The sequence below is a fragment of the Atractosteus spatula genome, chromosome 8 (genome assembly GCF_055471065.1).
Source record: "Atractosteus spatula isolate fAtrSpa1 chromosome 8, fAtrSpa1.hap1, whole genome shotgun sequence".
In the NCBI taxonomy this organism is placed as follows: domain Eukaryota; kingdom Metazoa; phylum Chordata; class Actinopteri; order Semionotiformes; family Lepisosteidae; genus Atractosteus; species Atractosteus spatula.
The window spans coordinates 6,354,530-6,379,418 of record NC_142713.1 but is presented as its reverse complement, the minus strand read 5'-3'; the positions used below and the strand labels follow the sequence as shown (position 1 = coordinate 6,379,418).

General features: G+C 40.6%; 1 protein-coding gene across 2 annotated transcripts in view; it reads left to right on the top strand.

The window, feature by feature from the left end:
• atxn10 (ataxin 10) overlaps nt 1-24,889 on the top strand; it is a 98,866-nt gene that overhangs the window by 19,821 nt on the left and 54,156 nt on the right. For both annotated transcript variants that reach the window (XR_016091505.1, XM_088924273.1), the window contains exons 4-6: nt 14,854-14,950; nt 20,891-21,058; nt 24,209-24,289. Coding sequence is in view for 1 of the 2 variants with exons in the window: in XM_088924273.1 (XP_088780399.1) it covers nt 14,854-14,950; nt 20,891-21,058; nt 24,209-24,289 (346 nt within the window). In the remaining variant the exon portion in view is untranslated. The remainder of the gene's footprint in view (nt 1-14,853; nt 14,951-20,890; nt 21,059-24,208; nt 24,290-24,889) is intronic.

Here is a 24,889-nt window from a genome sequence, read left to right as displayed (position 1 = left end):
GGACAATCAAAGAAGGGTAGTGTCTGTGGCATCTCAGACTACCCTATATAGTATCCACTAAATATGCAGCAATCATTCAAATCCAGCACAGTTACATTAGGAAATAGAAATATGCTGTACTTCATGAGGAGCAACATCATTCAATGAGAAGAAACATCAGTTTTAAATGTCCTGGAAGTTATTCTTCATTCTGTTTGTCTGTCTTGGTTTTCCTTAGTATGGTGTTGTAAAAAAAGTTAACACATTACTGCATAATGATGGGTAGATTTCAACAACAGCCTATTTAAAATGCTTAACCACCATTATGTTTCTTGGCAAATTTTAGTCTGCCTTCTAGCCTTTCAATACCTATTTGAACAGCATTGCATTATTTTGCCTTGTTTTCCCCAGCTGTACAAGCTTCTCCTCTCCCTTTCGTTCAGAGATTTACTGGCTAAGTTAATGACTCTAGATTGTCCATGTGTGAGTCCTGTCTCCCAACATCCCATCCAGGGTGTAGTCCTACTTTGCAAAAGGTTCTTCCAGGTTGGTGTTCCGAGTTGCCATAAACCTTACGAGGAGTGCGTTTCCGTAATAATATATTAAACTCCTTAATCTATACATTTGTATAGATGAGGTAGCTTGCATCATGTTTATGTTGATGCTTCAGTTTCATGGTGTTACGACCCCAAGTGTCTAGGGGTACAGGGGTATAACATTTAGGATAATTCTTTTGGAAGCAGGTGGGCTCATACTATAACTTCCTCAATAGACCTGTATCTTCCTCTGGTTGGCAGTTCAGTTTCATGGTGTTACGACCCCAAGTGTCTAGGGGTACAGGGGTATAACATTTAGCATAATTCTTTTGGAAGCAGGTGGGCTCATACTATAACTTCCTCAATAGACCTGTATCTTCCTCTGGTTGGCAGTGCATGACTGAGGTTTCCTGGGTAAGAGAGCTTTTACATCTACATAGAATAGAATGTAAGAGGCAGAATGACAGAACTAGCCTAATCTGTTATGAAAATTGGAAGTGTGGTAGATGACAAATCATTTGAAGCTGACCTCTTCTGATACAGTGATTGGTTCATGTGAATTGTTTCCACATAACTTATTTGACGTCTCGGAGAGACATTTCTTATTGGGTCTCAGGGAGTGACTTGCTTCACATGATGGAGTTGTGCTTTGTGGGTCAGTAACCTCAGCCTTATCTGTTCTGTCATAAATACTCATCATTTTATCCAGTATTTTTGAAAGTAAATTGGACAATGATTAGGATATAACAGCGGAAACGCCAGTTACGTTTTCATGTTTCAGGTGGTAGCTTTGAACACTGTGACCGCACACGGGGTGAATTAAGTTGTATAGGTAGGCTTCTCTGGCCCACACACCTTTCTGAGCCATTTGACTTTAACGTGTCGCAGGCTCCTGTTCTGGATATTCAGTGCCAATTGGAGGAGAGGAGCATAATCCAGGGAGAGTTGCAGGTGTTAACATTTCACCCTAGAGCTCCAGACTAATCCTACATTACAGAGCTCATACTGAGTGTGCAGCACTTCCTGGGAAAATCCCAATAGCAGTAGAATAGTGGCAGTACCTGACTTGCATCTGGAATCATAGTGCTCAGCCTGTGCTTCGGTAAGCTCCTTTATTGGTTAAGCCCTACTTAAACCTCCCAAAATGATGACTGTTTGCTTGATCTCTCTGTGAAGCTGAGGCATATTAAGGTCTTCATTGCACAGGTCTATAGGGCCAGGGGTGGGACTGTCCAACTCTGTGCTATAACAACAGATCCCATAAAAGCTTTTTCTGAGCCAACTCCTAAGTGCTGCTGTCTGATGGGTTTTCTTGGGGTCTACTCTAATTGGGGATGAAGGGAGACATAGGAGAAAATAGGCATTTATTGCCCTCCCAAAACTCTTTTCATCAAATTTAGGCTTCAAGACAGTTCTTTGGATTGGGCACACATCCAGTGTTGGATCATTCTTTGATCTGAATTATTTTACCCCACGATTACACCATTTTTATTCAATGGAATGCATTGAAGGTAATCCTTATTAACTGGCATGCAGCAATACAGTATCATAAAAACTCTAAAAGAACATAGACAGGAACCCAGGAACAGTATATAGTTATTCCTCAGACCTAAAAATGGAGGGAATTCCATGCTGAAAGTGTTAGAGAAGGCATCCTTTGTTAGTTAATTTATTTGCACTGTCCGGTTTCTGCAGAAGTCTTTTGTGTGAATACTGTCACATTTCGTAATTAACAAGAACCATAAATAGGACTGCGAGAGGTAACTTTATACTTTATGAAGGACTAGATATAATAGTGAGTGACCCAGGATCTAAAACTCAGGGATCAGGGAACCCGATAGTAACAAAGCAGTGATGAACTATTTCTTATTTTGTATTTGCCATGAGATTATTTTAATTAGTTTAGCCCTGACAATTGTAGATTGAGCTCCTGAAGATTTATGAATCTTATTAGCTCACTGTTTTCCAACCAAGTATTATACGAGGACAGAAGATTGAGGTTTACATTGAAATAAACTAAATATTACCGCCCTCTAGTGACACACAAGAGACTGTTTTTGTCTTTCTTGATCGCATCTTAAAACGGGCTTTTCCCATGTGGACATTTCTGACGGCCATTGATGTTGCGCTGGGCATTGGCTGTGTATATCAGAACAAGGTCTCCTTTGTGGAATTAAGGTTCTAGCTTGGGAGGCTCCACTGGTGAGAATGACTTTTGACATTTATCAGTGATGCGCTGTGACAAAGCTACCTTTGACCAGGCAGCTCATAAAGGCTGAGGACGTGGACAAACCAAGAGTACCAGTAAAATACTGTTTAAGGCGGTTATAGTCAACCTCCTTCCACAGGGTAGCACCGTGGCACAGTGGTTATCATTGCGGCCTCGCAGCACTGAGGCTCAATTCCTGGGGCGCTCTGTGCATGGTGTTTATATGTTCCCCCCTGAGTTTCCTCCCACAGCCCAAAGACATACTGGTAGGTCCATTGCCTTCTGGGAACATCGCCCCCGGTTTGAGAGCACGCGTGTCTGTGATAGACTGGTGTCCTGACCTGGGTTTATTCCACCTTGCGTCTGTTGTTTGCTGGGTTCGGCTCCCAACTTCCCCCATGACTTTGTCCTGGCTTAGTGGATTGGAAAATGGCTGCACACCATGTGAACCTATATACAAATAGCGGAGGCCCGAACGACTTCTTGCTGCAGATCAGTTGAAACAGCTGTCCTAATTACCACGGTCTTACCACAGTTGAATCTTGTACAGTCATTAGGGTCAGAATATTCTAACCTGCAGTTTAAGTGTAATTTGATTTTTTTTGTACTAGATTTCCCTCTTCAATTTGCACATTTATGACTTATTCAGCACTGAGCATGATGTATATTGAGCGGTCTAAGTGCATGCATGTTTGTAGAAAACACATATGGCTTTTGTATATTGGTTAAATGTTTTTGGTGCTATTTTTGCTTAGTAGATGTCTGACCTTGAGGTACTGCATAAACACTAATTCAGCTCATTAAGGAATGTGCTGAGATAGTGTGCAGGTAATTTGATGTGAAGGTACGTTGATTTCACCCGTTAAATGTCAAGACTGGAAAATATCGAACCTGATCTGCTTATCAACACAGTGACACATTTCTATATTCAGTGGAGGAAGTCAGTGCCTTTTTGCTGGCTTTCACAGACAGCAATACTGACTTGGCAAGATATTCCAGCCAAGCACAGTTTGTCAGTGACACAGTAGGTCATGATTTGGAATGAGATGCTTTTCCAAGCTCAATACATCATTAGAGTATGATGGCTGGTCAGGAGTGTCTAGTTGCTTTGGAACTCTAGGTGTTGAGGTTGATTGCAACTTGAGTGCTTGGAACTGCTGTATATTGATCAAGTCCTTGGACATAATAACTCATCATGAAATGACAACCTTATCAGCAGGACAGCGCATTTCTTCATGCTACTTGAGTATCAATGGCGTTAATGCGCGATGTTAATGTGAATGAGGGCATGGTTGCCTACCTTCCCAGTCTTGGGCTTTATTGAACATTTATGACATTAAAGGCATAATTACCAAGACTCATGAACAAGCAACCTGGTCCGAAGACTTCATCACAAAAGTACAGCTTGTATTGCTTCCAAACGTGGCCACTCACGCAACTACTGTGATCTGTGTCAGTTTCTGCAAAAGAGGAATTTTCCTTTGAGCATGGGGTTTCCTCTACCTGTCTTTTGAGAAAGCACAAAATCTTGACTTCTTGTGAGCAAAAGTTACTGCTGTTTTTTACAGTTACGTCATGGCAGTTTTTGGAGTTCCCTGTGGCTCAGTTTGCTTGAACTGACACATGGTGTGGTTTGTGGAGGGGGCTGAAGTTGTAGGAGCAACTGGGGCAATCTCATGATCTTGGCTGGTGACACACAGAAGAGCAGCAGACTGAGTCAAGTGCGAGAACTGGAATTATCCTGTGGTTTGACAAAAGAAAATGTCTGTGATCAGGTGACTTTGGGCTTTACGAAAGTAGTAAACCACTTCCAATGCTGTCCCATTTTTTGTTAGAAGTACAAATTCCGTTTACACATTTTAAGCGCATATTTTAATTTAACTTGAATGCTTAAAACGGAACACTTGCTGGGATAGGCTCCGGCTTGCCCGTGACCCCATATGGGATAAAGCAGTTGGAAAACGGATGGAATCTTAAACTGAACACTTTGATGCATGAAAGAAGTTTAATGTTGGGTCAGACTGCAAAGAAATTAAATTAAAAAAAAAGTTTGAAAAAGTATGCACCTTCTTTGCTTTGGCAAACCTAAATTTGTTGATTCGTTATTTGTGTTTGGCAAAGAATAAAGCTGAGGAGACAAACCGGTCAGCTGAACGGCCCAGGTCTGCGTGCAATAGTAGTGGTTCACGCAACGTCAGAGTAAATACACTTGTCTCTGTCAGGTCCCTCCTTCAGGAGGTGAATTTATTAATGCAAAGATTTAACCATACAAAAAAAAACAAGGAATTTTATAAATGACTCCAGGACAAAGTTGTATAAAGGCACAGATCAGGTGAAGGGCATTTTAAAGCTTCTTAAGGTCCTTCTGTGTACAGTGGAGGTGATTATTAAGATGTGGAAGGACTATAGGACCGTCCAGACACTGCCTATATCGGGATATCTTTCCAAACCAAGTGCCCAAACAAGGAGGAAAGTTGGTAAGGAGTTTGGAAGAGTTCAGTGGCTAAAAAGGGAGAAAATGTTCATGGGTCAACATTATCCCAGTTGTTCCACAAAGCTGGTCTGTATGGCAGAATGGCAAACCCATTTCAAATCCCACATGGAGTTTGCTTCAAAGCACTTCAGTGATGCTGCAAACATGTGGCAAAAGGTTTTGTGGTCAGATGAGACAGTATTGGAACTTTCTGGTCTCAATGCACAGTGTTGTGTCTGACGCAAACCCGACACTGCGCCGGACACTTTTGTAAGACACTGCACATTTTATTTAGAGAGGCAGGCTCTGGAAAATCTGAAAAGGCTTAATGAATGAGAGCCGAAATGTAACTACCATATTTCAAATTCGGAACCACAAAACGTGATGTGAACTGTTGCGATCCGTTGGTTAAAAACCCGTGCGCGCGGACAGCAGGTGCACATTGACATCTTCGATAGTTATTGAATAGTTTAGTTGTTGATCAATGTTGCCAAATAGACATTAAAAGAAAATGTTTATTTAATGATGAAGGAAAGCATGGCGTTTCGTTCGCAAGAGATATTCTCCAGCAGCTGATAGGCGCTGCCCCTAATTGTATACTTGTGACCCACAGGTTATAAATAGGGAGAAAGACCACACAGTTTGACAGGAGCTTCATTCGATGCTATTAAATGTGGTCGATCCCACAGCACACAATTGACTGTTACAGTCATGGTCAGAGCTAAACCCCTTTTCTCTTGCGCTCAAAGTTTATTTGAACTAACCATGCTTTGAGTTTTTCGAAATTGAAGAATATGCACGTGTACAGTGGATTTCTTTCCCACATGGCAAATAAATAAGATCTACCAGCAGTTTGATATTTTTAACTAGGCAGTTCTTATCAAGAAGAAAAAAGTTTTTTTAGCATGGGGTTTCCTGTACTTTTGAGAAAACACAGTGTACTGCCTGTGAGCACAGGTTACTCCTGTTTTATTTTTATTTTGTAGCGGGTGAAAGAGAATAGTGGAAGAGTTAAGTAATGTCGGTTTTTGGAGTTCCCCGTGACTCAGTGTACTTGAACTAACACATGGTGTGGTTTGTGCAGGAGGATGAAGTTGTAGGACCATCTGTGACAGAATGATGGCCTTTGCTGGTACCTCACAAAAGAGCACCAGACTGTGTTTAGAGTTGGCAGGGAAAATCATCTGGGTTTGTGGATCATGACACCATTGCAACCTCTAATCCTGTTTTCCAGGTGAGGCTCATCTCTGCCTGTGCAGTCAATGCCCAGACCCAAGAAATTAACTTTGAAGATTCAGTCTAATGGATACTTCAGACATTTATATGATCTCAGAGGCTACTAAGGTCATGGAGTCTAACCTCTTTAATTCTATTCTCCTTCTTTATATAAAAATAGAATTGAATCTGTCAAGTCATATTAGAAAGCTAAATTGGTCCTGTTAAATATGTTTGTATGGTAACATTCCTTATTTTTGTCAGCTCAAGTCTGTATATAGCCAGTATACGGTGTTGAAGATGATGTTTAGTCTTTGGCATGCGAGTTGTTATTGTTTTGTAGCCAGTATTACCCTAAGCACTTCACTAAAAAGAATTCTCTGGAAGCAGGTTTTGGCTGAGTTAGCATATTTGATGCTGCATCAGCCTGTTTTAGCCTAGTGACAGTCCGAGTAGTTTATTCAGAAGTGGTCCTCATTTAGGACACAGGTGCTTGCTGTATTCCAGCCGTTTCTGGCTTGAGACCTTGGCTCTGTTTTTAGCGGATTCTGTAAATGGTGTCGTCGACTTTCGTTTTTGTTTGTGTCGGTTTTTGTTTTCGGTTAAATTGAGTCACCCAAGGTGTCCTCAACACTGTCCCGTGAAGCAGGGATGATCTCCAAGTGCTGCTGCCGGGGGCTGAGAGCAGTTCACGTCCCGCTGGCGGAGCGTGCTCATTGTCGTGTTGCAGTGGCTGTGTGGAGTGGATGCCAATGAGAAGTTCGAAAACTGAGGCTTTTAAAAGGGGGCTCCTAAGCTGAAAATAAATAGTAATCTAGCCAATTCAGAGTCACAGGAGAGCCTGAGTCTATCCAGACAAGTAACTAGTGTAAGGCAGGATACATCCTGGACAGAACGCCAGGGCACACACAGACTTAGACACTCGCACCAGGGCCAATGTTCCCAGAAGCCAGAATGTCTTTGGACTGTGGGAGCACATCGGGTCACCTGGAGGAAATCCATATGAACAGGGGGAGAACATACAAACTCCAGACTGAAAACACCCCAGGAATTGATCCCAGGGCTCCAGCCCCACAAGGTCGCAATACTAACCACTGTGGTACCGTGACACCCTTATATATAATATTCTGAAAGTATTTTAGTGATGTTATTTGTTTTTTGTTGAGGGCATGCATTGCCTCAAAATGTTTTTGTTACAATTTTCTCTAGTTTAACCTGGTTTTATGGTGTGAAGGACATAAGCACTTTACCCCCTCTATAGTATGGGACAGTGTGCCAATGTTACTTCTAAGTGAAGTCCTAATCTAACCATCTACTCCTAAAATCCTAATTTTAAGTTCCCTCGTTGATTTATATTTATATCGCCTGATGAATTGCAAACACCCTCCATCTTTTTGTACTACTTGATTTGTCCTTAACAATATCTGGAAAATCTTCAGTGTCTTTGTCCTTTGGCTCTTCCTCTCAGTACGTTTGCATTGGCCGAAACTTTTGAAGCTTTTTGTATAAAAAGGATGCAAATTTTTGCTGGTGCCGCAGCAATTAAACGGCTGAAGGGAAGGAAATTAAAGAGCTGTTCCAACAGCTTGGCCAAAACGGGAACCTTAGCTAAAACGGAATTATATCTACTGTATTAGCTAGGCTTACCTGTCCATTTCCTGTATACTCAGAAATCAACTACTAAGTTAGCTGAAAATCTTGAAATGCTGTACAGCATGTTCCTTGACCAGATAATTGACAAAGAGTTGGGTATTGGAGGTTGAATGGATTTATCATTATGTTTGCCTTTGTAGCATAAATAAGAATCACAAAAGCTTACTGTTGATTTGCATCCGTTTCAAGGGATAAACGTTTACATGATTTTTTTCAGAGTTTTGGAAATTGCCCCATACGTAAAACAGGTCCTGATGTTAACCGTCTGCTGCTTTAACTCCTGATTGTGGACATGCAGCATAATAATTAAAGTGGATGGTGAGTGCAGATATATGAAGTGGTAAATACCAGCTGTGCTCTTCGTCAGGGATCCTCAGGGACGTCACACAGACCTTTCCCCTCAAAAAGCAGAAAAACAAGAGAATCTGTGGTTTGGCCTATCATCTGCAGGCCCAAATTTGGATCTCCTCTAATGACACATTTAAATTAGCAGTGGTTAGGGTTCTCCAAATACACAGCAGATTCACCCAAGTACGTCTCCCCATCTCACTTCTCTCTGGTCAGGCCTCAGGCAACCACACACTGGGGTCATACTGTGCTTGAAACTCGAAGCCAGAACCATAATTTGCCTTTGTTTCTTTTGTTGCCTCAAAATAAAGCTTCAAGCTGCGCTGCAAAGGTCATTGGAAAAATAAGGAAAAAGTAAACGTGTCCCATAATCCCATGTTTAATTGGTTGCTTTAGTGCACCTATGACCGTTTGGAAGATAAAGCTGAAGGCTTTATGGATCCCACAGTCTGCTGTGGGTCAAACTTTACAGGGGTGGGTGAGTCTAGAGACTCTGGTGACACAGTGAATCCCAGTCCAGGCAAGACAAAATTTTGTGAGAGCTTGGGCATGGTGAGCAGCAAAATGTGAGCCCAGCTCAACCTGCATGCCAGCCATTATTCGGAAGATCCAATTTTGGATGAAAACTTCACAGAAACTCCTGTCCTGGCTGAGCAATTTGGAATTTTATACTGTAGGTTGGTCGTGCATATTTTCAAGCATGACGCCAATGCCAGGATGATTAATGGAGATGAGGACTGAAAATCATGACCTGCCGAGAGGATAACTTCAGCCCCTCAGGTCAAGCAGAAAGGTGCATTGGGAAGAAATTGGCAAGACTCTCACTTTTAAAAGCTCTGCTGGAGAAGTGTCAGAGTATTCCTCTGGACATGTTAAAAAATTATCCCCTTCGTGGGGACTGTAGTTATAAAAGTCCAAAGCTGAGCACATTATTAAATACACAACAATACTGAATTATGCTATTATGGCTAAGAGATATTTATCACAGGGGACATAGTATAAAACCATTGTAACATTGGGTTTAATTATTAGAAGATGTGTTAGTGGACCGGTAATGGGCACTTACCCTGTGGTCTGTGTGGGTCCTAATGCCCCAGTATAGTGACGGGGACACTATTCCATAATCCTTCAAATGAGATGTAAAACCGAGGTCCTGCCTCTGTGGTTACCCTGGCGTCCTGGCCAAATTCCTTTGGCCTTTACCAATCATGGCCTCCTAATATTCCCCATCTCTGAACTGGCTTCATTACTCTGTTCTCCTCCCCACTGATAGCTGATGTGTGGCGAGTGTACTGGTGCACTATGGCTGCCGTCGCACTGGTGGTGGCGGTGGGATCCTCCCTTACCTGTAATGCACTCTGATTGGAGTGCCCAGAAAAAAAAGCTACATAAGTGTAAGGAATTTTTGTTGTAAATAGACAATGTCCAAAGCACATCTAAATGAGATGGCGTTTCCACTCTAACGAGACTGCAAGCTCTCAGACTGCAGGCAAATCCCCTGGGTCATTATTACTTGGAAAATCAGGGTTACTGTAGCTGACTCAAGCAACTTAATCCCAAAATCGAGGCATGCGACCATGATTTATGCTGCCCACTGAAAAATCATGGTTATTTTTAAATATGACATAGCCCAAACTCTAGCCAGCAATGTCTGATCTATAGAGCCTATCTTGAGCACCGAATGATTGTCTTTATTCATGTTCATCGATCTGTATGATTTTTATATTTACTTTAACTTAAGCTCAATCAAACTGCATCATAACTCCCAAAGGTATTGCAAATCTAATACTTTTTTACTGTACCAGATACCATATACTCTTGAGGGGTCCTTCATGATTATGAAGAGATGTGAAAAAAAAAGCACGTAATGAGTCTAAATGAATAGATTTTGTAGGCCTTTAATTCAGATGGTGCTAATTAAAGATGGGGAAATGGCAGTTCAGTAGTGCTCTACAGCTCAAAATAAAATGAAAGTCCACAGTGGTCTGTTTCACATGTTTGACCAATGTCAGGACATACCAAGTATGTCTGTCACTTTTTCGAACTTTCCCAGTCGTATCCATTTTCACAACAAGAAAGGAAGCCCTAGCCCACGACTTCCTAACCAAAAACAAACCATTTCCTGCAGCACTAGTCTTGAAAGGTACCCTAACCTCAACTCTTTCACATTGTCCTCATAAAAGTCATAATCCAAGTTCCATGAACATTCTTCATTGAAACTGGTCAAGAGTGAGATGTTTTATTTTCACATGAGGCTGTTCTGATTCCCCAGCCAAGCTGGCCACAGCCCTTTCCGAATGACCTTCCCTCAAACCAGTAATGTCCCACTCCTCAGGCTGTTGTTCAAGAGTATGCTGAGGTTTCGGTTTTGTGAGTTACAATAGAATCTGTTGATGCCAGCTGAGTCACTGGAGGGCTCTCTTTCTCATGTCATGACAGCAGTGAGAGGCGATCCTTCCTTTGTTTGCTTCGAGAAGAGACACTTTCATCTTAATTTCATCTTTCAGCTTCTTCTTTAGAAGAGCATTTACTTAACTGGTTCCATTCTTTACCCCTCTGCTTCAACTTTTCTTAGTACCACCATCCATGGCCTCCTCTGTATATTGTCATTGTGTTTTATCTTGTGTATTCTTTTTATTTACTGTGGTTGTCATTCTGTAAAGCGCTTTGAGAAGCCACCTTTAGAGGCGCTATATAAAATAGTTTATTATTATTAATCCAACCAAATCTTGGTGCTGCCTTGTAACTGCCTCTGAAAATAAACGCATCTTTCCCTTGGAAGGTTTGCTGAAGTGATAACCATCTCACGGTGTTCAATATTCTGTGTTTGGATTGTAAGTAAAAAAAAAAACTAACCTTGATTTTCTTAAAGGCCCACTTTATTCAGAGTAGTCCCATCACACAAGGTCTTAAAATTCATCGTCTATTAACTTTCAGAAGTACAGAGAATGTGAAAGGTTTAAAAGCTAAAATAAAATGGTCCTTAATAATGATAATGATACTCGTGTATACTGTATGCTGTATATTTTTCTTTTTAGAATTATGAATCGCATTTAGTTTAAAGGGACAGAAGATCCTTGCTATTTATGTAGCACTCATAGGGGTTTCAACATTTATATTGAAGACCAAATTCACTGTACCTCAGCATGCAAATATGCATAAATTACTTTCCAGGTGATTGTAATCTGAATTTCTTTTTAGTTGACTGTAAGGGTTTGTTACAGTTCCTTGCCTCCTTCAAAAATACCATGATCATAGTAATGTTAGTCAATTTCAGTCTGAATGTTACGCAATTTCCATGGGCTGTCTGCAGAGTTATAATTAAGGGTTTTGTGCAACACTGAAGTTAAAGTGAGATTGTTAGACGAAAATTAAGCAGAAGACAGCAATGCATTACTCACAGGATTTACAGTTTTCAGTAAAGCTATTTAATTCCTTTTTTCCTAAGTTGGTCAGAGGGTTTCTGTGTAGGAAACACAATGCATGTTCTCACCGAAAACCAACAACGCAGCATTGTACGGAACATGTACTTCACTGCAGTGTAATAAAGTTTTTTTTTTACATTTAATCCCACTGCTCAAAACAACCATTTTTCTTAATTATTACTGTGCAAGCAGGCCATGGAAAGTGTATAACATTCAAAATGGAAATTGCTAACATTACCATTATTGTGATATTATTTAAGAAGGAGAGGGCTGAAAATAAAACCCTTTCTTGACTTGATGATGATGTTATCCGGTCAGTCGGATCCGACTCTCGGCGATTCTATAGGCCATCTCTCGGCACGCTTTCCGGTCTTGGACTTTCTCTTTCAGCTTTTCTATGCCTAAGCCAGTATCTGTTTTGATTGCGTCGAGCCACCGCATTCTTTAGTGGCCTTGTCTTCTTGTTCCACTGACCATTCCAAGCATCATTGCTTTCTCCAATGAATCTGATCGCATCTCGTGACCAAAATAAGTGAGCCGGAGTCTGGTGATCTTTCCCTCAAGTGAAATTTCTGGCTTGATGTGCTCCAGAACCTCTTTATTGGTGACCCTTGCTGTCCATGGTATCCGTAACAGTCTTCTCCAACACCATAGCTCGAAAGCATCCATCCTCTTTCGGTCAGCTTTTTTCAGGGTCCAGCTTTCACACCCATACATTGATATGGGGAACACAATAGCATGGACCATTTTGCATTTGGTTGTGAGGCTGATGTCTTTGCTCTTCCAGATTTGGTGCATGCTCAGCATCACACTACGGCCTAACGCAGTTCGTCGCCTGATTTCAGGGCCACAGTCTCCAGTTCGGTCGATCATGGATCCCAGGAAGCAGAAAACCTTGACGCATTCGATCTCTTCACTATTGATGGTTATTTTGACTGCTCCAGTTTCAGCTGTTGTCATGATCTTCATCTTTTTGATGTTGAGGTGGAGACCCATCTTTTCACTTTCCTTTTTGATTCTTAAAATGAGGTATTTTCTTGACTTAAGGGAGAGCAAATTCACACAGCTGCACATTTTAATGGAGGGAGCCAAGCAGTGCCCTACATACATAGGACTTGAATCCACAGTGATCTTTCTAGTCATCTGCCTACTACCTTAAATTTAAATAACTTTAAATATGTTAACTCTGAGCTATGTAAGTTTCCAGGATGTCTTTGTATTGTGGAAGGAAACTGGAGTACTTGGAAACAACCCTTGTGAATATAGGGGGGAACATACAAACTCCACACAGATAGCACTCAGGGTCTGGATTGGCAGCACTGCACTGTATTGCCCATATAAGTAATATTCTGACAATTAAAATCAGAAATGTTATTTGTTTTAAAGGGGAACGCAACTCCAAAATGCATTGCCAAAAAATGTTTCTGTCACCTGTTTTGCTGCTATTCTATTCCAGTTTGCGTGTTGTGGAGGACCTAAGCATTTAAACCCCCTGTTTAATATGGTAAAAAGTGTAGAACTTGGGTTGAGGTTGGGCCAATCCTGTTTTTACTAGCCTACCCAACCCTTAACGTACAGGACCTGTTGGCCATTCCGTTAATCCTTTTTAAGTGAAGTCCTAACCTAACCGTCTGATCACATAATCCTAATTTTAATAAAAGTGTCTCCTTAGCAAAAAAAAACCCCAGTCCTAGCCACTACTCCACACTGCTATCCTTAACTCGTTATGAGTGACATATACCGGTTTCTTCTTCCATCCATCCATTAACTTTCTATCTGCTTTTTCCATTTCAAGGTTGTGGGGGAGCCAGAGCCTATGCCAGCAAGCAAAGGGCAGAAAGCAGGGTATACTCTGTACAGGGTGCCAGACTATAGGAGCGCAGACCGATATAAAAGCAGACACACGCGCACACACACCAGACTTTTCCCAGAAGCCAAAGCTACCAGTATGGCTTTGTACTGTGGGAGGAAATCGGACCACCCAGAGGAAACCCCTGCAAACCTGAGAAGAACATATAAACTCCACACAGATAGTAGGCCAAGATTTGAACCTAGGACCCAAGTGCCATGTAGGGCTAACCACTGTGCCACCATGTTTTAATAATTATAGGTCTAAGGAATTATTTAGCGCTTTTCTGGACTCTTCACTCAAAGTGCTTTACAGCTACTGCGGATCCCCTCCACCACCAACAGTGTGTAGCCCCACCTGGATGATGTGACGGCAACCATAGTGCACACAGTACTCTCACCACACACCAGCTATCAGTGAGGAGGAGAGCAGAGTAATGAAGCCAATTCATAGATGGGGATTATTAGGAGGCCATGATTGGTAAGAGCCAATGGGAAATTTGGCCAGGATGCCGGGGTTACACCCCTACTCTTTTGGAGAAACGCCCTGGGATTTTTAATGACCACAGAGAGTCAGGACGTTGGTTTTCATCCAAAGGATGGCACCTTTTTTCAGTGTAGCGTCCTTGTCACAATACTGGGGCATTAGGACCCACACAGACTGCAGGGAGAGTGCCCCCTACTGCCCCCTCTAACACCTCTTCTAGGAGCAACCTTATTTTTTCCAGGAGGTCTCCCATCCAGGTACTGACCAGGCTCACACCTGCTGCGTGGGCTGCCAGTTGCGAGTTGCAGGGTGATATGACTGCAAGCTGTGTTCCACTTGTCTTCCTATGTTCTGTCCTGTATCCCTTTCATTTTTGCCTTTTCTTCTCCTTTTTCAGGTGGAACATTGCTGTGGTAACGATTGTACTTGACACAACGTTGTGGCTTCTGTTTTCACTTAAACTTTAAACTTTTTGTTGTTTTATCGCTTCTTGAAAAGCAAAGTCTGTTTCTGCCGATTATATCTGTTCAGCTCCTGTATGTTCCGTCCAATCCCTATCCTTCGGGCTCCGGCAGTCTTCCTTTCTGGTTTTTGTCATCTGCCACTCTGGTGCCTGTCGAAAACATTACAGCTCTCAGTGAGGCTAAATCCAGTTGTTTTTTTTTGCTTGACTTTTCCAGTTTTGCGTTGTGGGATCCAGTTCCTTGGAAACTTTGCTGTCGGTAACCAGGTTTGCAAAGATGACGTCTGGAAACACGGCTTTCCCCATCTCTTCTTGTGAGTTTTCAGATTTCAGACCACTGACAACTCGAACCTCGGTTTTATTGATGTGCCACTCTCTGCAGAGTAGTCCTGTCGCGCAGTGCTCTGGAATGAAATAACTTTCCATGAGCTTTTAAGAAAGGTAGAGAATATGAAAAGTTTAAATAATGATCATTCTTAATAATGATGTTGATAATCGTGTATATGCTGTATATTTTCTTTTTAGACTTAAGGATCACAATGCTCTTATACAGTGATTGGGGTTTTAACCTTTATACAGAAGATCAAATGCACTGAACCTCACTATTGTGAAATGAAAGAAAGAGCCTATTGTAAAAGGCTGCCTTGGTGCTGTTCTGAAGTTCGAGATATCAAAAAGCACCCTTAATTTGCTTTTAATTAAGCATAATTAATTTACCATTTGTAATGTCCTGAAGCTGTATACATCTCAGTGAATTGGGCAGATGTATTAGGATATTGGCATTGTCATTATTCACGGTGGGCGGCACAGTGGCACAGTGGTCAACACAGCTGGCTCGCGGTGCTGGGGTCCTGGTTTCAATTCCGGACCTGCGGTGCTGTCTGTGTGGAGTTTGCATGTTCCGTGTTCGCTTGGGTGTCCTCCAGGTGCACTGGATTCCTCCCACAGTCCAAAGACATGCTGGTAAGTTAATTGGCTTCTGGGATAATGGGCCCTAAGTGTCAGTGTTTTCGTTTGTGTGTCTCTCTGCCCTGTGGTGGAGTGGTGTCCCATTCAGGGTGTACCCTGCCTTGTACCCGTTGCTTGCTGGGATAGGCTCCGGCTCCCCCATGTACATGAATTGGGAAAGAGGTTAGAAGATGGATGGATTATTCATGGTTCATCCTTGCATAACAGTTTACCTGAAGCCCTATCTTGCAGTGAAACACTCCTTGGCATAAATACCTGATTCTGAAGAACAAATTTTAAATGTTTTTTGATGCTGTCACTGGATTTGTTATTGCTTCTCATCTGAGGTATCAGATATGAATTTACAGTACAGTATATAAAATTGCCCGCATTTAGTCAGAATTTATAGACAATCAAGAACAAACAATTTCTACGTATTGCTTTAAAAGCCACAGAAGGTATTTTTATATTACTGTAGGTATATGGATTTTTTTTTCTGTATTGCAAAACAATTAGTTCAGTCATTGCTCCTTTTATTAACAGTGCCATGAAAAAGTTTTTAATTTCCTCTATTATTGCATATTTGTCTCAGTGGATGTTTTCAGTTTTTTAGACAAAATCAAATATTTGTTCACTCAGGTTCCCTTTATCTAATAACACTTTTTTATTATTTCATTTATTTAATCAACGAAGGTATCCAAGTAATTGCCCCCTTACACTTAATAACTGGTTGCGCCACCTTTAGCTACAATGACTGCAACTAAACGCTTTTTGTAACTCAATATCTGTCTTTCACATCGCTGTGGAGGTGTTTTAGCCCACTCTTCCTTGCAGAACTGCTTTAATTCAGAATTTAATTCAGCATGAACTGCTCATTTCAGGTCCTGCCACAGCATCTCCATTGGGTTTGGGTCTGGACTTTGTCTAGGCTACTCAAACTTTAATATTGTTTCTTTTCAGCCATTCTGATGTGGACTTGCTTTTGTGTTTTGGATCATTGTCTTGCTTCATGACCCAACTACGCTTCAGCTTCAGCTCAGGATGACCGGACATTCTCCTTAAGAATTTTCTGATACAGAGCAGAATTCATGGTTCCTTCAATTATGGCAAGTAGTTCAGGTCCTGAGGCAGCAAAGCATCCCCACACCGTCGCATTACCACCACCATGCTTGACGGTTGGTGTGATATTCTTACTGTGGAATTCTGTGTTTGCTTTATGCCAGACATAATGGGACCCATGTCGTCTATAAAGTTCCGCTTTTGACTCATCTGTCCATAGAACATTCTCCCAAAAGGCTTGGGGATCATCCAGGTGCTTCTTGGCAAATGAGAGACGAACATTTATGTTCTTCCTGGTAAGCTGTGGTTTCTGCCTTGCTACTCGTTTCGGTGTTTCTCGAAAAGAGTAGGGGTGTAATCCTGGCATCCTGGCCAAATTTCCCATTGGCCCTTACCAATCATGGCCTCCTAATAATCCCCATCTCTGAATTAGCTTCATTACTCTGCTCTCCTCCCCACTGATAGCTGGTGTGTGGTGAGCGTTCTGGCGCACTATAGCTGCCGTCGCATCATCCAGGTGGGGCTGCACATTGGTGGTGGTGGAGGGGATCCCCATTACCTGTAAAGCGCTTTGAGTGGAGTGTTCAGAAAAGTGCTATATAAGTGTAAGCAATTATTATTATTATTATTATTATTATTATTATTATTATTATTACTCTCCCATGAAGCCCATTTTTGCCCAGTCTCTTTCTGATTGTGGAGTCATGGACACTGCCCTTAGCTGAAGCAAGACAAGCCTGCAGTTCTTGGGATGTTTTTTTAGGATCCTTTGTGACTTCCTGGATAATTTTACGCTGCGCCCTTGGAGCAATTTTGGCAGGCTGGCCACTCCTGGGAAGATTCATTTCTGTTCCAAGTGTTCTCCATTTGGAGATTGTGGTTCGGTGGAGTCCAGAGCCTTAGAAATGGCTTTTTAACCCTTTCCAGACTGATGGATATCAACAACTTTTTTCTGATCACTTCAGGAATTTCCTTTGGTCGTGGCACAGTGTGCTTTGTTGAATCTTTGTGCTGGCAACTTGACTGATGGTAAGGGTCAAAATAAGTGAGATTTATATTCAAGACTGGCTGTGTTCAATCAGTTGACTCTAAATTGTCCCTTTAATTGGGTTGATTTAACTAGGGGGCAATTACTTTTTCCACACAGTGCCAGTTGGTGTTGGATAACTGTTCATTAAATAAAAGAAATAAGTAATAAAATGTGTTATTTGTTCACTCAGGTTCTCTTGATCTAATATTAGATTTTGGTGGAAGACCTGAAAACATTCAGTGTAAAAAAATTTGCAATAATAGGGGAAATCAGGATACTTTTTCACGGCACTGTATATTATAATACAATGGACCCAATTACCTATCGCCAAAAAAACTTTGAAGACTCATGCCACGAAACTCAATACCCTGGTTAATGTGATTCACGTGGTTCATGAATATGCTAGGAATGTTGAGTAACCATGTACAGTTGTGCCTTGATGTACTTTAGGACTTCATTCTAGTGAAGTGTGTGGTATAAGGAATCAGTGACGTAGGCTTACATTTTATATTGATTCCTGGTATTATACGTACATCAGCTTGGCCTAAATTATATCCACATACTTAAGCTGTACAAATACAGAATTGTAGTTTTATTTGATCTCATTTATAATATACGCAGCAGTTGACCGGAAACGTTTTTTTTGTTAAACACTGTCCTTGTATTCTAAGTCATTGCAATAACTCTACATTTTGTGCAAGAAATAAGACTCAAAAACAGTTGTACAGCAAATAAGAAGACACCATCTAAATTAAACAGTGTCAACAGTATTTAGCTTGATAGTTTTTTTTTCTGTGCCACCCTAAGCCCTATAAGAACCTTCTTATAGGTTACCTGTAAGACCTTTTCTTCTTGTAGAAAAAAAACTAATACTGTTTTAATGCCTCTCCTATAACCATTCATTGAAAGATTTATTGAAAGGAGAAAAGGTGAAGATGAACATTGAATAATTTGATTAAACATATTTTATAAAACTCAATAGAGGAATACCATGTGATTAATTTTTTTTTTTTGTTCTAGTTTCATATGTAAAAACAAAAGCCTTGATTTTAATTGTGTAGTGACATAATATTATCAAATCCAGACAGCAGGCATAATCGATCATTCTAATTCCAATAAGAATAAACTTTTTAAATTGTATGACTCGGTGAATAACAATACTGTTACTTCCAGACATGACGATTTATTTGCTCAAAGCCGCTTAAGATGTATAATTGCAGTTTAAAATTGCCACATGGCAAGAAAACCTAGAAAGGCATTGTGGACTTTCAGATTGGAAAAATATGCTAATTTGTCTGCCTTTACGAGTCTGTTTTGTCTGCGCTCAGCAAACAGGGCGGGCCAGGAGTTGCTCACCAAAGGTCGAGCCCACTTTGCGTTTGAAAAGCAAACAAAAGCGCACCATCTGAAAATAATTTCCATACATCCTTCAAAATTTCCTTGTACAGTTGCATAAATAGATTAGCATGTTCTGCCAGTCAGTATGCAGAGTGCTCTGTACGTCCTAATTTTACCTTGGGCATCCTGCTGTCTGATTGGCGATTGTCGTTTTAAAAATAAATGTGACACTGATATAGTCAACAAGTAATTTTGTGATGGTTTTCTTCCTAATACACGTCTACAGAGCGCCAGAAGATGGCTCCATTTTTGCTGTGTGTGCTGTGTGTTTGGTTAATGATAACTAAAGTGGCTCCAAGATTAATTGGGGTCCTTTTGTTCTGTTGATGCAGACCAGGTGTCACTGTTGCACAGGTCTGTATTGAGGAAGCGGACTTTGTTTTTGTGAAGCGACAGCATGCTTACAGCTCGCCCCCAGTGGATCAGGTTTCTTATGCACTGACAATTACATTAAAACTCAGAAAACCCACCATATGGTACTCCGAAGTTAGTTTCCAAACTCTTACCTTCCAATATCATAACTATCTTAATCCAAACACTGTAAAGCATGCCCTTTTCTATCACAAAAGTAAGTTCTCAATAGCACTTCTTGAGCAATAAAAATGAAATCTAGCCATCCATCAGGTCGTTAGTTTTTGTAAATTCTTTGCGGTCACCACAGTGCTGTAAATATTTTTCTGCTGTAGAACTGTGCAGTAAATGGGTTGCACATTTCATTGACACTTAAAATACCTATCACTCTGCAGCGTTTTCAAACAAACATGTGGTCTGCAGCTCTTAGACAATAAATCTCTCTTCTGTCACCCATCCTGAGAAAAAAATAAACTGCTTTATTGGGACTTGATTGATTTCTAGGGTAATGCATTTGTGTTGAGTTATGTTTCAGTGATTATATTGTTGATCCACAGACTAGTTAAAATAGCAGTTCAGAGCCATTTTAACAAAACAAACTTCTCTGCAGATTAAATGTCAGCTCATTATCAAAATGCTTTTACTATTACTCTGATCTGTGACTTACTTCTTCCCTTACAGATAAACCTCTTCCTTAAGTGCAGTTCTAGAACACATATGAAGCAGGTCAAATTTTCTTTTGTTCAAGCAGTGCTATATAGTGGTTTTCATTGCAATATTCCACATCTTATTTGCCTGTACTGTACAGAGTGGATCAGATACTATTTGGCACAGGAGGAAAACATGGACCGAAAGCTTTTTCCATTGGTTTTTCCATCTAATTCCATGTCAACACTGTCCCCCCTCTCAATTTTTTCCCCTTCATTTCTTTTTGACCTCACCAGCTGCATAAACGCGCACCACTCTGGAGTTTTGTCTACAGCCGGAGACGACTTCCACTAACCAAATAGGAAAATAGCCACATTCATGTCCCATCCTTTTCCCCAGCATGTGCTACTGTGCATCCATCTGTCTTCTTAATCACTGTTTTTGCAATTCCCCCTTGGCTGACCTCTTCCAGGGTTTCTGACCATCATCCTCTTGGCTAGACTGTCCTCCCTCAACCAAGTGGGCCAGAGCCAAAGAGTGGCTATAAATTAACCTATGTAGAATCTGCTGGAGACACCGGTTGCTCCTCATTTTAGGGTGTGCCATTTTTGCAGTGCTTAAGGACATAAGCACATGGTGACCTTTACTGAAGGACTATTTAAAAATGTGTGACGTTTGACAGATGAGTGTGGAAAGGGCCGCTTTGTTGTTATTTCGGGTGTGCCACTGAGAAACTCCGCTCTTTGTTTGAATGGGAGCTTTGACTGTCCTCCTTGGACCCAGTGTTACTCATTTCCAGTTTTTGCCCGTTGTCGTGCAGGACTTTCCTTGACCACAGTGATGAGAAGACTGTGGCCTATTGTTCCATGGTACTTCACACCTGCCTGGATGCTGAGAAAGTGACGGACCTGGTCCTCGGCGAGGAACACCAAGATGTCGCCATGAAGGTCATCAGCCTCTGTAGGAAACAGCCAGAGCTTGACTGGCCGTAGGTTTATCTTCTCATTTTTTCCAAGCTGGAGAAGTGCTCAACCCTAGACAGCGCCAGGGCGCTCTGGAGGATTAGGTGCTCTGCAGAGCACAAAGCTAAGATCTTTTCTCAGAGTGCAGGGTCAGCCATTTATGCCCCTGGAGCAGTTGGGGTTAAGGGGCCTTGCTCAGGGGCCCAACAGAGTAGGATTCCTTTGTCGGCCGCGGGATACGAACCGGCAACCTTCCAGCCACAGGCGTAGACCCTTAGCCATGAAGCCACTGCACTGTCCAACTTAAGCAAAAGTTGCGCTTTTGCTAAAATTTAAAACTTGATTTGCTTCCATACATACCTTGCTCTGCACAACACTGACCAGACAGATTTGCCCTGAGAAATAAGTGTGTGTGATTAGGTTTATACAAAGTCTGTTATCAACATTTTGAGGTGTAACTTGAGTTGGTTGTACATGATTGTCAAATTACAATCCCAGTGAAGACCCAATAATTCACCCTTAAAAGCATCTTGTCATTTTGATCACACAATGTAGTTTTCTATACACAAGCCGCTGATGTCGATTAAAGCTGTTACTCCTTAAATTTCAGTATTAAAAAGTGGCCTCATACGTAGTATACATTATCTAGTTGTAATACAATTTCATATATGTATACTTTGTACAGTATATTGTTCAGAAAGACCAAGGTAGGGGTGGTTAGGATATTGGGAACTTCTCATAGTTTTTTAGATATTTGTGAGCTGTGGGAATAGGGCCAATTAAATTTTTAATTGGCTTTAATCCCATATTGTCATTCTTCTTTTATAAATAAATTCCTTATAAAACAAATGACAGTATCTGGAATGATGATACTAAGGTCTTTCTTGCCTTACTTGTTCAACAAGTTGCACAAACATGCTGCAAAAATGCTGTCTCTCCAGACTGTCATGTACTTTCTGAGCTCAATTAAACCAGCCAATGTTGAGCTGACATTGATGTCAACCACCACTCTGTTTGAAAGTCTACAGAGCATCGGAGAAAATTCCATGCAGGCTTTAATAACATTTGCTATATTTTATCATTGTTGCATGTTATTTAAATGAGCAAAGCACTTTCAGATCAACAAATAGTTAAACTCCTTCTGTTCTTCTGCATGGTTTCCAGCTGTCTTAGATATATAAAACACATTAAATGTATCCTGCTTGTATTATTCATGATTTATATGAAGAGAAATTGACTATTTCATAAGGCAATTGAAGGCATTACTTCAGTTGTGCAACTTCTTGCATCATATTTGGTTGTTTTAACTCTGACTGATCAAATTACATGTAAATTCCAAACTTATACAAAGCCATTTTTGTGGTAAGTCACCTGCAACTTACTGTACCTAAAAAAAATTGTTAAAAGTATCGTCTGGCTGAATTACTTTTTAAACCTGATGTTATCATCATCACAAATAATTTCATCTGTTTGCCCTTGCGAATCTGTCCCAGTATTCAATATTTGTTAGATAAAAGGAGCACTTACTAATAATAGCAAGGGCTGTGCACATTCTAAGTGAAATTATTTCATAAGGTCCACACTTTTATCAGGTGTACTAAGCTGAAACCCTTTAACATGTTCCTATATTCGAATTGGTAATATGCCAAAAGAAGGTGTACATTGTTAAATTGTCTTTGGATAAGAGAAGATGCTTCTCATTTACACTTAAATGAATTTTGTGTTTACTGTGAGATTTTAGGATTGGATGTCCTAGACATACAGTGCCGTCAAAAAGTATTTGCCCCCTTCCTGATTTCCTCTATTATTGCATATTTTTGACACTGATTGTTTTCAGGTCTTCAGCCAAAATCTAATATTAGATAAAGGGAACCTGAGTGAACAAATAACACTTTTTTTTACTTTACTATTAGTTTTTCTTAGTCCTGTTATTGCAGAAGTGTACTTGCAGTGCCTGTTCTAGTGCTCACATGTGCTTGTAATACTTGTGACATAATTCAGAACCTTCAGCTGTGTCGGTCTAGAAATAACTGAAGGTTATTGCATTGAAAGCCATGCACAGGGGGCACTTTAATTGAAGAATTGCAGGAGTACAGAACACGCTTTCCAGCCATGTTGTTGAAGCTGATACCTTGGGTTCTTTTGAGATCCTTGGATTAATTATGTACTCTCAGACGGGCAAGATAGGCTGCATAGTCTCTTATTATTTATAACCTTTCTATTGTTAGTTGCTCCTGCTAAATTCTTTACATTGTTTTAAAAAGCATCGTAAGAAACAATTCTGCAGCTCTTGACTGCCCCAATTGCTGATTCTGTTCTCAGATTAATCAAGAACTCCCGTTTCAGTACAACGCTGAGCAACGTTAACAAGTCCTTTGCATTTTCTGGCTTTCATTACCATGCCTACTGCTGTGAGCAACAAATCATTTTTCATGGTGCCTGGTAAATGTAAGCCGTGATTTAAACTTTCAGATGTAATATGAACATCAGAAATCTAACATGCCAAAAGCTCATCCTGCTTAAATTTTAAAAAGAAAAATGAGAAGTCGTTTTGATTTGGATGGGAGTCCCAACATTGTGCTTACTGTGGGGGGTATTAGGTTGAGCATAACAAACAATCAAGGCAAAATCCACAAAGCCAGATCAATTATCATTCAAGCATATTGAGTGTCTCGCATATATGGCGTCTTTACTGTACTTCTATTTGAGAAATGCAATGAGAAGCAGCTCAGATTTGGTTAGGAGTCCTGACATTGCACAGTTGAAATTGTGCTTATTTTAGGGAGAGACGGGGCAACTTTGGTTGAGTGAGACTAGCATTCAAGGCAATCCACAAAAACAGATTAAGTCTCTTCTATGCATATTGTCTGTCTCATACACTGTATGCCTTCTTTACTGAAAGGCATCGCTTTCAGACCTGTTTTCAATCTAATTTGTGATTTTGGTCTTCTCTGTTTCTTAGACTGGAAATGCTTGGACCAAAGGAGTCATTCTTCTGTTGCAGAGTTCTTTACCATTACAAGCCCTGTATTGTGTTTTGTGTAGTATAAATGTATACTAATATATACAGATTAAATGTATTTCCCGAGAAATGAATTTCGGAGAACCATAACACAATCTAACAACGTGGAATTTTCTTTTTACTGAGTGCCTAATGTTGTGTGTTTTTTTTTTAGGGTTTTGATTGTAACGCAGCATTTCCTAAAATCCTCCGAGCTCGTTGAAAAGATGTTTGCAAGGCTAAATAATCAGGAAAGGTAATCCCAGCAAACCAGTGCGGTTTTGTTTTGTAGCTCTCCTTCCTGACGGGGTATTTTGTTCACATGGAGAAGAGAAAAAAAAAATGTGGTTTCGAATTTGGCAACAAAAGTTCAGATGTATGTTTTCATGACAGTAATGGTTTGAGATTAGTTGGTAAACATTGCAGTTCAGCCACAACTGGGAGTTATATTTGTAAGACTACAGATTCTCTTTTGGCGCCATCACCTAGTGATAAAAGAATTTATGAACAGCACACTAAGGCAAGGATTCCAAAAACACAATTTCTTTCCACATTTAACAGGCAAATTCATTGAGCTTTTCTGCTCAAAAGTAAAAGGAGATAATTATCTTCTGTAATAATATAATGCTCTACTGAGTCATATTGGCAATCCGTAACTCAGTTGCTTCTCATTTAGATTATACCATGATTAATAATACTTCTGTGTATCCTCTTTCATACAATTTCACAGAACTGCTTAACTAAAATTGTATTGAAGTGCTGGAAGATTACCATTGATGTAATATACGCAGTACAATGAAAATGTTAAAACGATTGTATGTGCCTTTGACTTTTCTGCATGGAAATTTATTAGTTT